Raw genomic sequence first — 13,578 nt, 5'->3', positions numbered from 1 at the left:
ATGTTCAGTCCTGTGGTTCATTTGTGCACTGATAGTACCTGTAACTTACAAGGTGCTTGTTGTTGAGGTTAGACACACACTTGCTTCATCCAGTTTTGAGATCTGGTCTGTCCTGTCTGCCTTCACCACAGCTCTGTTCTCTTCACATCTGACCAGTGGGTGTCAGCAGATGACAGTCACCGAAGGGAAGACCAAAGGACAGCAGTGCCCATCACTTACCTCCCTCCCTTTCTCGTAGGTGTGGTGGAAGCGTGTCTCCTGCATATGCTGAAGCGCAGGGCTGCCGGCTTCCTGCGCACTGACAAGGTAGCTGCTCTCTTCACCAAGGTTGGCAAGACCTATGCAATAGCTGGGGACATCTGCAAGAAGGTGCAGGACCTGCAGCAGCAAGTGGAGAGCAGGTGAGGCTGAGCTCTGGCTGTCACCAAAATAGACACAGTGTGCGAGCAGCATGGCAAGGGTACAGACACTGCCTGGTGGGTGCAAAGGGACCTTTCTTGGCCACGTTTGTTAAAGCTTTGTCTCTTTAGGGCCTCTCACTAAAAGCAGATTTTCTGGGCAGCGGGTAATTGCACAGTGAGGAAGGACCATTCCCAGAGAGCCCCGTGCTGAGCAGCCCCCTTGCTCTTGCTTACAGCCACACTCGGAGTGATTCTGCTCTATACAGGCAGCTTGCCACCCTGCTTCTTAAAGGCAGCATTAAACTCCTCATTTCTGAGGTGGACCTGTTGCTGTGCTGGCTTATGCTGTAGGAACAAGCAGGGGGTCTTGGCTGTAAGCAAGCTCCCAGCTGGCTTTGGATGCTCATTTGCTATACTTCTACTTTCTCAGTTTGATGTTGCTTATCTTTTAGTTGTCTTGTTGTTGTTCTGTAGGTGGTAGGAAGTAGGCTCTCACTGCCAAGACACTAGCACAGACTGTGCTACAGCTATATATGGTGCTTAACAGAGGGAGCGAAAAGATGGGTCTGTGCCCAAGGAGTGCCTGGGGATGGTATGGCAGGAGGTCCCTGGAAAAGCTCTGCCTCTGTTAGCCCAAATCCTGCTCCATGCTTCTCACCTCAGTGGATTATCTCATGCTAAAACAGCTGTGTGGGGTCGTGGCTAGCTTCAGCCTGAGGCACCAGATGACGCTGGAAGACAAGAATCTTCCTTTTGCCATTCTCCCTGTGGCTTTCCCAACTGAGTGTGAAGCTTTTTCTGATAAGAAGCGAGCTTCTGTTCATCACGAGCCACTTACTTTCTGCTACGCTTTGCATTTTGCTGTTTTTTCATTCTTTTGGGGTGTATGGTCTGCAATGCATTTACAGCCTATTAACTTCAGCCTGTGTATTCCAACACCTCACCATGCAGCCCTTCACTGGAGAGCTTCCTGTGAGCAGAAGAGTCGGAATTGTGACAACTTTACTTTGTCTCCTTTTGCAGGAAAAATCAGCCAAATGGGCAGGAGCCCCTCAAGAGGCAGGGCTCAACCTCAAGCAAAACTCCTGTCCTGACACCTCAGGCCATCAAACACATATGGGTTCGCACAGCACTGATTGAGAAAGTGCTCGACAAGATTGTGCAGTATATTGTTGATAACTGCAGGTAAGGACCGAATCAGAAGCACAGGGCTTTGGCTGGCTGATGCGTTCGGGTATCTGCAACAAGGGGTTGCATTGAAAGTCTTCTGCAGAATTCTTGGAGAGAAAAAATCAACTGCAGAGGCCTTTAGAAAACATGGTTTGGGTCATTGATAGTGTTTCTGACTTACAAAAACTTAACAGCCACACGGCTTCCCAGAAATCAGCTAAAAAACTAACTTGAAGTATATTAGGTGCCCAAATTCTAATGGGACCTAACCTTAGTGGAATAGAAATGTCTTCTAATAGGTCAGGAGTGGTTGATTCACTTACAGTAGTGGATGAAAGAAGGGAAAATGAGTTTAGAGTAGGAGTAGTTACTGAATAAAACCTTAGGTTTGTTCTCATGGTTTTTGGTGACATTCCTGCTCAAGTGCTCCATGTTCAAGTTGTGCTCTTGAGGAGGAGAAGGTGGTTTAGAGTTTGAGCCCCATCTAGTGGAAGAGACGCCAGAGGATAAGGACAGTTCAAGAAATTGGGTGGTTTGATGTTTTGGTTCTGTGGTTTTGTAAGTCAGCATTGCCTGCTGTGATGGGAAGTCAGGGGTCATTGCGAGAGCTACTATTTGAGTAGTGCATTGTTCTTGACAGTGTTTCAAGATTATTCCTCACAGATAGATGCTTAAGAATGTGTGCATCTCTTGGTCTCTGTGGAAAACTAACAAAATTGCTTGCAGAGAGTTATTGTTTGTCTTCATATTGCATTAGTGCCCAAAGCCCCAAATCAAATATAGTGGGTAAACACATTTAGCAAAAGGCAAGCTCCTGCCTCTCAAGAGCTGAGTGCCAAAATAGATGAGGTAGGATGAGCACTGTGAGGGGAAGTGGCTTGCCTGAGGTTACACAGCTGATGAAGGGCAGAGCATGAATCCAGAGTAGGGTGGTGGTCATCTTGTTAAATACAGAAGCCTGGAGTGTAGGTTTATTGAACTGACTGTTCTAGGCTCCTTTTGTGCTCCGTGGAGATCTAGTCCGTGTTATCGACATAATTTAGGAAATGTTCTAAAGCAGATGTCTAAAATGGGCTAAATTAATTTCTCCAGCTTTGTATGATATATTTTAATGAACTTTCAGAATAGTTCAGAACACACTGTGCTGTAAGAACCTTCTTTATCTGCAAACCCAACACCGTGTTTCTTCTTTATGAAGTAACTATATGGGCCAGTTAAACTCCATCAGAGCTTTTAGAGGAGATGCATTGCATCAGTAACTAATAGATAATCCTAGCAACTGATTCTTCTCTGCCCATCCAGTTCAGGAAATACAAGGGGTTTGGATCCCTTTCGTTCTGTGTCTGACTATTTAGACCTGTTAGTTGTACAGCCCAGATCCCATTTTCAGCCTTGGTAAAACTCTTAGAACTCTGAAATCTTCCCTTTTATACAGGTAATTTATTGTTTGAGTTTGCTCGAGATGAGTGTTTGGTCTCAGTTTTTGTCAAGTGTGACCTGGGACATTTAGTAGCCACACTTCCCCTGCACACAGCACTGACTGCTGGAGGCCACAGCCAATGCTGAAGCACTTGTCAGGTTGACAGCAGCCTGGCTGGCTTCCTGCCCTTATCTCCGTGCTTCCTTTGGCACCCTCCCAGTAACACATGGTATTTTTAAAGTCAATGGACTCGTGCTGCTAGGAGGCATAAGAGCTTTTAAAAATAACCACCAGTGTTTTTAACTGAGTTCTGATCTTCTGTTCCTAGTAAATACTATGAAAAAGAAGCTTTACTGGCAGATCCTGTCTGTGGTCCAATACTGGCTTCTCTTCTAGGTGAGTTCTTGCAAAGTTACTTCTTATGCTAAAGAAAATAAATTGTTTCTCAGAACATTCTGTATTATGGCAAATACTGGTTTTTGTCCCTAGCATGTAGTGTTAACTATTCAGAACAACATAGAAGGTGATGTTTTGTTGCTTATGAGACCCGTAAAGACCAATCATCTGGTTTTAGTATTAAGTATCAGAGAACACAATGGGAATGGCTTTTAACTGAATGCTTGCTAGCAGATCATTGGTACTAATGCTGCTAATGCAGGGCACTACAGGAATGTTTTCATACAGCCCTAGAGAATAGGACCTGGTCTGTTGTTATATGTATTGTTTGTATTATGGGCTGATCCTGTAGGCTCATTAAGCGATCAGTAATAGTCACTTGGCTTGAGAATGAAATCTCACCTTCCCTACCTGGCTAGCAGGATGAGACTTAAGTATGTTTCTGAAGAGACTCAGCAGGTTTCTCTCTGGGGCTGTTTCCTTAGTTGGACCATGTGCTCTGGAGTACACCAAGCTGAAGACAGCAGATCACTACTGGACAGACCCATCAGCAGATGAGCTTGTTCAGCGACACCGCATCCATGGAGTACATGGCCGCCAGGACTCTCCTTCCAAGCGCCCAGCCCTGGGAGTAGGTATTTACTGTGCAGCTATTTCTGAGTTAAGGCACAGGCTGATAATAAAAACAGCCCCAGGGGAAAGCTCTGAACCTAGAGCAAGCTTTCTTGTCTCTTCTCTAATGGAGCCTTTATCACAGATTAGAAGTCCATTCGGGCCCAAATTTCCTCTTTATCTGTATGTAGAAAAGGTTGAGATCCAGGACTGAATTCTGTGGCTCGTGACACTTGTGATCTGACCAAGTCTTTCACAAAGAATTATGGGTGTCCTTGCTCAGGACTGTGTAAGACTCCAGGTCATTTCTCTGCCAGGTCTCCTGGCTCCAGAAGATGTTCTCCTGCACAGAGATTGGTCTAAGTGGAACTGTTCCTGTTTTGTTGGCCTGCTGGTGTGGTCATTCCTGCCCTACCTGATCTGCCTTGCCTGTGTCTCTGTGTGTGCTAGATCCGGAAACGACACTCAAGTGGGAGCACGTCAGAAGATCGCTTCGCTGCTTCGGCACGGGAGTATGTGGAGTCCTTGCACCAGAATTCCCGAACTCACCTTTTGTATGGGAAGAACAATGTCTTGGTCCAGCCGGTGAGTACACCGCGTTTGGGCCAATAGACACAGCTGCTGCCTGGGTGTGACTTGAGAGGTCAGTAGTGTGGGGAAGGGCATAAGAGGCTTGCGGTTTTTCCCCCAGTATTAAATACCAGTACATTTGATGTTAAGGTTTCCCTCAGCAGTTCCTAGATAATTCAATGCTGTGGAACTTGTGAGGCACAGGAAGACTGGAACATGGCAATTACAGTTGTGCACTTGAGTCACCTGAATTGCCTGTTTGTTGCTTCTGTGAACAGAAAGATGACTTGGAGGCAATTCCTGGCTATCTCTCCCTTCATCAGTCAGCAGACAGTTTGACATTAAAATGGACCCCAAATCAGCTGATGAATGGAACCCTTGGCGACTCAGAGCTGGAGAAAAGGTAGTCACTGCATTCAGAAGATTAGAAGCATCCGTGGTGTTTATTTCTTGCATACTTGGCAATATGACTTAAGTGTAACGGGGCTGATTGGACTGAGCACTTCTGAATAGTGCATAAGTTAAGGTGCCACACAGCTTGGGTTCTGTTCCTGTTTTGACACTCTCCAAAGGTCCTGTAATGCACTGGGATATAAGGGCTTTTCAAAAGGAAAACAGAAGTCCGCTTATGCAGGTGTTCAGAAGAGGCTCAACACTACCTCCTATCATTACAACCCTAGTACCTCCCTTCAGAGGGTCACAAATCACCTGGCAAGCATGGCTGATTTCAGCCTCAAAAGAGAAACCTTCGGTGTCCTTGTCTTTCATTAGACCACTTATTCATCTAATTTGGTATTCTGCTTCAGTAGAAAGACAGGTAGTCTTGAACCAGGCAGGTATGTCTCCTCAGGGAATGCTGCTTCAGCCCCAGAACACTGCTTTCAAATGCTTCTTCCACGCCATTCTGTTTCTAATAGCCCTCTACCTTTGCCCTGTTGCTAAACTCTGATCAGGTTGTTCTCAGAAGGGTTCAGAGCTGCTCCCAGTGGTTAATCTGAAAGCTTGAGCCCCAGTGCACTTACAAGCTGCTGCCCATAAATCACGTGTGCAAGCCAGAATGAACTCGTCTGTCCTGAGACCTGGCCACAAGACCATTGCACAGCCTGTGCCCCAGGCACTTTAACCTTAGCCAGAGCATTGCTGTATCTGGTGTGGGGCAGTGGCGGGGACAGGGAAGTGAAGGGGGAAAGGGAGGTTACGGGAAGGCTGGTGCCTTCCTTCCACTGTGGGGAACTCATTCCTTGGCCTTTTATTTGAATACTAATTTGCCAAGTTTAATGAGCAGTTGTTAACGTAGCAGAGTGTTTTATTGGATGCTTGGAACCACAAACACTTCTGAATGGGGAAAATAATGTGTCCTGCACTTTTTCCTTCCCTCCTAGTGTTTACTGGGACTACGCATTAATAGTGCCACTCAGCCAGATTGTCTGCATTCACTGCCATCAGCAACGTAAGCATAAACCTTCTTCTCATGGGGCACTCCCAAAGCCCCTTTCTGCCAGGTGAATGTTAATGCTGCTGCCTTTTTATGTGGTGCCTGTTAGGGTTTTACTGCAAAAGGAGGCTGTTTTAGAAGGCAGTTTGTGTGTTGTTTTAAAATACATACGCAGAGGATTGCCACTTGAGTGACTGCTTTTCTTCCCTCATTGTCATTAACACTTCTAACTCAGCATGGATGTATGGGATGAGTGTTAAAATCTGGAATCCTACCTGGCACAGGATGACAATGGCAATGTTAATTCAGGTCCAGTTGCCTCACTTTGTTCAGCTCCCCCAGGACACTGTGCTTGTCCTGTGTTCCACTGACGGTCAGAGGCATCACCACTCTGCTCTGTGGCAGTTCCTTAGGAAAAGGGGATTAAATGTCAGACATGAAACACGACAGCCTGTGCTGTTCTTCACTGAGAAAGCTGTTTCAGTATCGGGTGCCAGGCATATGCACAACATGAATCTTGCTGCTTGCACAAGATGACAGACACTTGGCGGTCCTGCCCAGCACCTAGCTACCAGGCTGGAGCTTGCACAGCAGAGTACATCCTGCTCTTGGAGATTCCCCCTTCACCCAGGTGGCTCCAGATGCCTCATTCATTCAGTTCTGGAAAAGGAAATCAAGAACCACTTGCATTCTTTTGCCAGTTGTACAAGATGCAGATCATTGTGCTTAAAGGAGTATCCAGAGCACAGGGTGGTTTTCCTTGTTTGTTCTCAGTTTCTAGTGACAGCAGGGAGTGTGACTTACCAGTTCTCATAAGAGTAAAGCTGGCAGCCTCTGGTGACATCCATTAGGTTGGTTTTCTTTCTGAATTGTGTGTCCTTTGTCAAGTTATGTTGTGCACCAGAGACCTAGTTTAGTTATTCCTTTATTATTTATTGTATTAGTGTTCAGAATCACTCTAAATGTTTCTGCCTGAGGCCTGTGTCCTGGGTCATAGTTTGCTTGTGTCTGGAGCTTCTTTAGGACTCAAGGACTGAGACAGGCCTAGCTTTCTGGGGCTCACAGGGGTTTATTTGTCTACTTAGAGATGACCACAAATGAAACCTACTTAGAAAGTCAGAGCAAAATCTCAAGGTTCCGATGTAACAGTGTGGACTCCCCTTGTCCTCCTTTGCAGCAGAAGGCAGATGGACGTTAGTCTTGGTGAGTCAGGATGGAACCCAGAGACCTCCGCTGCACTTCCCCCAAGGAGGTCACCTCCTCGCATTCCTTTCCTGTCTGGAGAATGGTCTCCTGCCTCGTGGCCAGCTGGAGCCACCGCTGTGGTCCCAACAGGGCAAGGTACTGTCTTTTCTGATGAGCTGCTTGTAGTGTGTAGGGCTGATCTCAGTGTCGCTGTTCAACCAGCGTCATCCTGCTCCACAGAGTCTGGGCATTGATTTCCAGCTGCTTTATAGTAAAGCAGGAGGCAAAATAACCCTGTTTAGTCCAATTTTATTTAGTGTTAGGTACCCCTGAGCCACCTGCTATATATGATTCTACTGTTGCTTTCTCCCTCATCTCCTCCCAACATTGGAAGTTCAGTTCTAGAATGCCAAAGGTCTGAAGTACTTAGTTTGCTGTGCTCTGTAGTCATTCCCAGCTGAATGTATGGAACTGTTACTTTCTTTAGGGTAAGGTATTTCCAAAGCTTCGAAAAAGGAACAGTAGCAAATCAGTGGACCTGGAGGAGACCCCAGCTGAAGACACTTGTACAGACTACGTGTTCAGAATTATCTATCCAGGACACAAGCATGATAACAGTAAGTGCCTTTGTTCTGCTTTGTTAAAAACCAACCAACCCACCCACCAAACAAAACACCCAAACCAAATGAAAACCCTACGACCACCAAGACCACCTTGTTATTTCCGCGGAAGAAACAGAAGGGAACAGACAAGTCAGGTTATGGGGAAAACAAAACCCCATCACAAAATGTCACTGGGTGATAACTGCGATCAGCAGGCACAGCTTACTGTAGGTTTCCTTAATGCAGTGGAACTCGTTATCTTAGAGGATATTTACTCTGCGTTTTGCAGAGGAAGGTTTCAAAATACTCCCCTGGGCTTGCAAACTGAGACTAAAAGCAAAAGGATTGCTCGACCAGCCAAGAGCAGCTTTGCTCCCGAGGAGGATATTTTTATTGGCCACACTGCTTGCTCATAATGTTGTTATTAAAAAAAACCCATAAACTCATCTCTTAAAGTACCCCAAGAATTCCCTGGGCTAAGGTTTCCAGGCTTTGGAGGCAAGAACTTAACAATGAATAAATAAAGGCCTTCCAAGGAAACTAGATGAATTCCCAAGCACCAAACCACCTCATGTCATCAGTGAATACAAATTCCTTACATGCAAGAGGCATTTGAGCCTCTTTTGAGTGTTAGTCCCCTGGCAAAGAAGCAAGAATTACCCAGGAGATCAGATCCTAAAGTTTACAGGGAAATTGGATGTGCTGCTCCTATTGGGACTTGCTGGAAAAGCAGACATCTCAACCGAACCCTCCTTACCCAGGGGACTGATCCGCAGTGGTGGCCACGCTTTATTAGGGCTTCTGGATTTGCGCAGGTGAGTTCATGCACACACCAGCAAAAGCATGTTCTGCCTTGGCCTGAATCGAGGGGATTCTGGGGGCACATTCAGCCCAGACCTGCCTGTGCAGTGCAGACAGAGCGAGCTGGCTCCTGCCTCGGCCTTGCAGAGGAGGGTCCTGTGCCCTGCATGTTTGCAGTGCCAGGCAGAGCTGGGGGAAGAGAACGTTTGCTGCCCAGATGCATCTGGCACAGGTTGCAGAGTGGAACAGAGGCCTCAGCACTGTAAGGGCACGGTGAAGGAGAGAAGCTGGGTGAGCCTAGAATTCCCATGGAGTTTTGCTAAAAAGCATCCTCACCTGCTGCAGGCTGGCACTGGGACCTTTGTCTGATGCCATGAGGTGACATGTGTGACACAGCCTGTGCACAGTCACAAGCTGGCCTGGGTTTGGTGGAGCATGCTTTTCTTTGTTATGAAGCTCATTTTTCACCCCCGTTCACAGGAGCTTCGAGAAAAGGGCAGGATTTGTCTTTGCTGAACATGTTCCTGTTGAGCTTTCCCACAGCATTGAGTTCTTTCTTCTTATGCTCCTCTTTCACTATTTTCTTTGAGCAGTAACTATTAACTACCACCACTTAGCTGCCAGCCGCTCTACCTCTGTTGACGATGATGAGGAGGAGGAAGATAAGCTACACGCAATGCTATCAATGATCTGCTCTCGGAACCTCACAGCTCCTAATAGGATGAAAGGTTTTTATCCTCCTCCCTCTATGTCCCAGAGCTCTATTGCAGCTCGTTCCACTGATGCATACAACAGTGTTGGCATTATTACAAGGAAAAACATTTCACTCACACCGTGAGATCTGGTGGTGAAGCTGGCAGTACCTAGAGGCTGGGAGTGCACTCACAGCCTATGGGAAGTGGAAACAACAGCATCTCCCCTCTCCTCTGAGCATGTGTGCTGCTGAACAGACAAACCGCCTGTCCTGCACAAAAGCTGGCTACTGAAGCATGTTTTCACATGAGGAGGAGGAGGGAGGATAACAGGTCTTTGTGTTCAGTGTAAGCGGCTGGGGAGAGCTGCCTTGTGTAGGAAGGATCAGAGGTGAACCACTGCAGCAGCAGTAGTGATGTGCTGGGCAAAGTCAGAAATGGAGTGTGTCTGTGAGGACAAAATAGGGCAGAAGTGTGCAGGGGTCGTATGGAGATGCAATACCTGTCTGTGCTCAGGTGTTTTCACTCTGCTTGCATCCCTAGGCTAGATGGGTTTCAGGTGATCAGACTCCACCCTCCAAAAATCCCTCATCTAATTCTTTCCCTAAAGCAATTGATAACAGATGTGTTAGGTTGGTGTTCTCGGGAAGCATGTGTATTAGCAGGTAGTCAGGATCTAGTCGTGTAGTTCGGGAGACTGAGAAGCCCTTGTGCTCTCCAGGAGGAAGCTGAATGGTGTACAGAATAGTCTGTTCCTCAGGCCAAACCCCTCCTGCACAGCCTGGACTGCAGGTGTGCAGAACACAGATCGAGGCCCCTCCACTAGTTCCTGTGAAGTCTCTCCCCCTCTACACTTACCAGTTACTGCACAGCTTCAGTAGCACCAGACTTCTGGCCTTGATAGCTCTCAAGTACATGTACCAAACCTGGCATGCTCCTGTTACAATGCAAAGAGCAGCCTCTGCCTCTTCCTAATAACAGGAGGGTATCACCAAGAACAGCATCTTCCCTGTATTCAGGTGGCTGTAAAGTAGCTGTCAAAAGTTTGGTATCTGCAGAAGTAGGAAGGAGAGAAGCTGCTTCCAAGCTTGGCTCTTGTCTTGTTTTTCCAGTACTTATGTTAACATGAGCATGCTTTCTCTGGTGTTTCTGTTTCGTAAGGAAAACACGTATCTTGACTCCAGATGAGAGACTCATACCTCTAAATAGGAGAGCAGAGATTCTGGTTCTAAATGGATGTTAGTTTGGGCTGGTGGAACTGACTCTAGGAGACAGTAATTGTCATGCATTTCTGTGTAGTGCTTAAGTTCTCTTTAGACCATGTGTTCAAGGAGGTACGCCTCACTTCTTGTAGGCTGCCCACGTGCTTATTCCAAGGTAGTAGTCCCCAGAAACTGATAAAGCCCAGCTCAAGTTAATACAGAGCTCTTGGAAGGTATGGATGGAAAGAAAATCCAAAACCACAGTATTCCCCGTATAAAAAGATACTGTTCCAGGAAGATTTGTGTGTCTTAAGGGAACATGTCTGGGTATGGGTGATAATGGAAAGGAGGAAGGTCTGACACTGCCACATACACGTGTTAAAGGGCTAAAGCATAAGAAACCCAATTTAGTCTTTAGTCAGGTGATGGAAATTTGGAGTTATGCCATTAGAATGGTTGTCAGATACCTGCTTTTGCCTGTTTAACCTTGAAGAGTTAGAGAATGTCTGCAGTTTGAGTAGTGATTCCTGCTGAGCAGACTGGACTGGCAGTTGTCTCTCCAGCAGCATCCCTTCTGCATAATGACAACACTGTTGTGGCAGGTTTGCCAGCCATTTGCTTTCCCATCTTGCAACATGCTCGACTTCTGCATGTCGCTGAAGTTCAGATAACACCACTACAGTTGAATAAAAGATGCTGTTCACTCTAATTCTTCACTAATTCAGGTACCTTTCATCTGAATCCTTAGGTTCTGTGGGGTTCGTGCCTTGGTGCTCTAAAAACCAATACAAAATTAAAACTGAAAAACCCACTTTTCTTGTCTGTAGAGAGGAGGCCAAAAATAATGATCTAAAAATGCTTGTCCAGTGGTTTTTATTTGAACCCAATAAGAAGCTGCAATAAATACTGGGTCATTCAGCTCCTTCCTGAAGAATTAAGGTGAAGAGCATTTTTGCATCACACTTTGTTTTGTGGAATGAAACACACATGACTGCTTCCGCATGAGCCTGTGCTTTTTCTGTTACCAGATGATTTTATCCCACTCCTTCCTCACCTATGCCCACTCTAATAGGCACTACTAAGATGCTTTGTGCTACCTTGATTTAAAATGCATGAGATGGTTTGGAATTGCCCCTACCACTGCCCAACAAATGTGATGTTTTCAAAGCACGGCCCAGGGGACTGGATTTTCCTTACAAATGTGAAGTTAGTGACATGCAGTATTATGGCATTTGCCTTAATTTTAATCATGGGTGAGCTGAAAGGCCAGTTATTTATTGTAAAACAAAAACCCAGGAGCTCAAGTGCCAGCTGGGGACGTTGGAGAGCTGAAGCCAAGCTGATTTTTTGGGGTTGCCTTCCTGAAGCTGGTTGAAAAGGGAAGTAGATTTGGTGGAGCAGGGATAACCAAGAAGGTGCACTGTACTGTTGGATCACATTTTCCTGCAGAGAATCCTACTTCCATACACGTAGCCTTGACATTAGTAGGACTTGAACTATCCTCGTGTGCTAAATATTTTAGGGTCTGGTTCTGAGGGGGAAGGAAGCATCTGCTGAAAAGAACTGAACCAGCCTGACTTAATTTCTTCTGTGCTCAAAGCTTCACTGCAGCGGGACTAGCAGTGACGTGGCTGATCCCAGGAACTCTGAGACCTGAATTAAACACAAGGTCGGGTTAGATGATCTCTTCTGGCCATAACTAACATTGCCATAGCGTTACACAGGAACCAGTTCAGTTGTTACTGCAGCACCTTTCCTCCGTTCTCTTGAAACACCAACTGGGATGTGCGAGAAAGAAAGGGGGAAATGGTGAAGGGTTTGCCTTTGTGGGACTGTGCACAGCATGCAGCTGGTTTAGATGTGCCAAGGGCTGTGTTTCTTAGGATGCTCTCCCTCTTATGGAGTCAAGGTTCAGAGCCTGCTGGGAAGCAAAGCATGAAGCCATCAGGATGCACAGCAGGAAGAGGGGGAAAGAGGAAAGCAGGTTGATGGGCTGCTGTTCTGTTTGATTTTCCCTAGACAACAGTGAAATGCTGGAGATGCAAGGCTTTGGGACAAACCTGCTCTCCTGGCAGCTGGAGCACTGCAGCCAGGGCTCCTCCTGTGTGTCCTGCTCAACGGGCAGCTCTCCCTATGACATACCCACCTGCTGCAGCTGCATCCATGACAGGTAAGCAGTTGTGCAGAGGCCTTACTTGTGCACGCCACAAAGGTTGTATTGGTTGCAGCACCAGGAAGTAACAACTTCCAGGTACTTTCTAACATAAAAAGATGGAGTTAGCAAGAAATTTTATTAAAACTAACCTATTAAATCACTTTTAAGTCACATTTTGGTGGAAAAATTGCATCTAGTTCTTTTGTCTAGTTTGGTATAATTCAGCTCTGGAAGTGTTTTCTTTAACAAGTCATTGATGATTACAGTGAAGGGCAACAATTCATCTCATTTGACAAGGGCCTTTGCCATGCACCTGCATTGTAGCTACATGTGCCAGGTGAATCTGTTTTGGACCAGAATGCTGATGGGAAAGATGCTTTAAGAAGTGTAATTTGTCATTATTATTGTCCTTCAGCTAACTAAATCTCATGGCAGAGAAAGAATCGCTATGTGTGGGTCATAGGGGTCAACATCAAATTCACAGTCTGTCCTCGTGACCCATTGTGTTCCTGTTAATGTGTCTCCACAGAACTCCATTAAAGATGCTGTGTGACAGCATGAAGAGGCAAATAGTTTCCAGAGCCTTTTATGGATGTAAGTGAAGCTTCTTCTGTCCCATCCTCGTGCTATCCATATGCTCACCTAAAACCCATGTGATGTCTGCTTTAGAAAGCAGTCCAACCCCAAATGGATTGCTGTGAGTCAGCTCACCTCGGGGCAGCGGGGTGGACGTGACTCCATTTTCAGAGCTTCAGAGTTCCATTACCTGTGGGGTTTGCACACAGCAGTGGGTGAACTGATGCTTAGTGAGGACACAATATAGTTTTACACTGCAGTGTAATACTCTGCTTGGATTTTACTAGCATGTGTGAGATTTATTTAATCTTTGGCTCCGCTTCAATTCCTCATTCTTACGCGGTACAATGCAAGTTTAGTC

At 46.2% G+C, this 13,578-nt stretch overlaps 1 protein-coding gene across 6 annotated transcripts in view; it reads left to right on the top strand.

Moving 5' to 3' along the window:
* SGSM2 (small G protein signaling modulator 2) overlaps positions 1-13,578 on the top strand; it is a 44,048-nt gene that overhangs the window by 20,074 nt on the left and 10,396 nt on the right. For 2 of the 6 annotated variants that reach the window (XM_061363287.1, XM_061363283.1), the window contains exons 3-14: positions 239-401; positions 1,425-1,586; positions 3,320-3,387; positions 3,873-4,018; positions 4,450-4,584; positions 4,848-4,972; positions 5,952-6,019; positions 7,182-7,345; positions 7,677-7,806; positions 9,186-9,320; positions 12,506-12,656; positions 13,171-13,235. In XM_061363287.1, coding sequence (XP_061219271.1) covers positions 239-401; positions 1,425-1,586; positions 3,320-3,387; positions 3,873-4,018; positions 4,450-4,584; positions 4,848-4,972; positions 5,952-6,019; positions 7,182-7,345; positions 7,677-7,806; positions 9,186-9,320; positions 12,506-12,656; positions 13,171-13,235 — 1,512 coding nt within the window. The remainder of the gene's footprint in view (positions 1-238; positions 402-1,424; positions 1,587-3,319; positions 3,388-3,872; positions 4,019-4,449; positions 4,585-4,847; positions 4,973-5,951; positions 6,020-7,181; positions 7,346-7,676; positions 7,807-9,185; positions 9,321-12,505; positions 12,657-13,170; positions 13,236-13,578) is intronic. The other 4 variants (XM_061363286.1, XM_061363285.1, XM_061363289.1 and 1 more) reach the window with 4 other exon arrangements.

Source organism: Neopsephotus bourkii, unplaced genomic scaffold (assembly GCF_033783945.1).
Source record: "Neopsephotus bourkii isolate Nb327-2 ecotype Australia unplaced genomic scaffold, CSIRO-AGI_Nbou_v1 NB_1154, whole genome shotgun sequence".
NCBI classification, from domain to species: domain Eukaryota; kingdom Metazoa; phylum Chordata; class Aves; order Psittaciformes; family Psittacidae; genus Neopsephotus; species Neopsephotus bourkii.
This window is presented reverse-complemented; position numbering and strand designations above follow the sequence as displayed.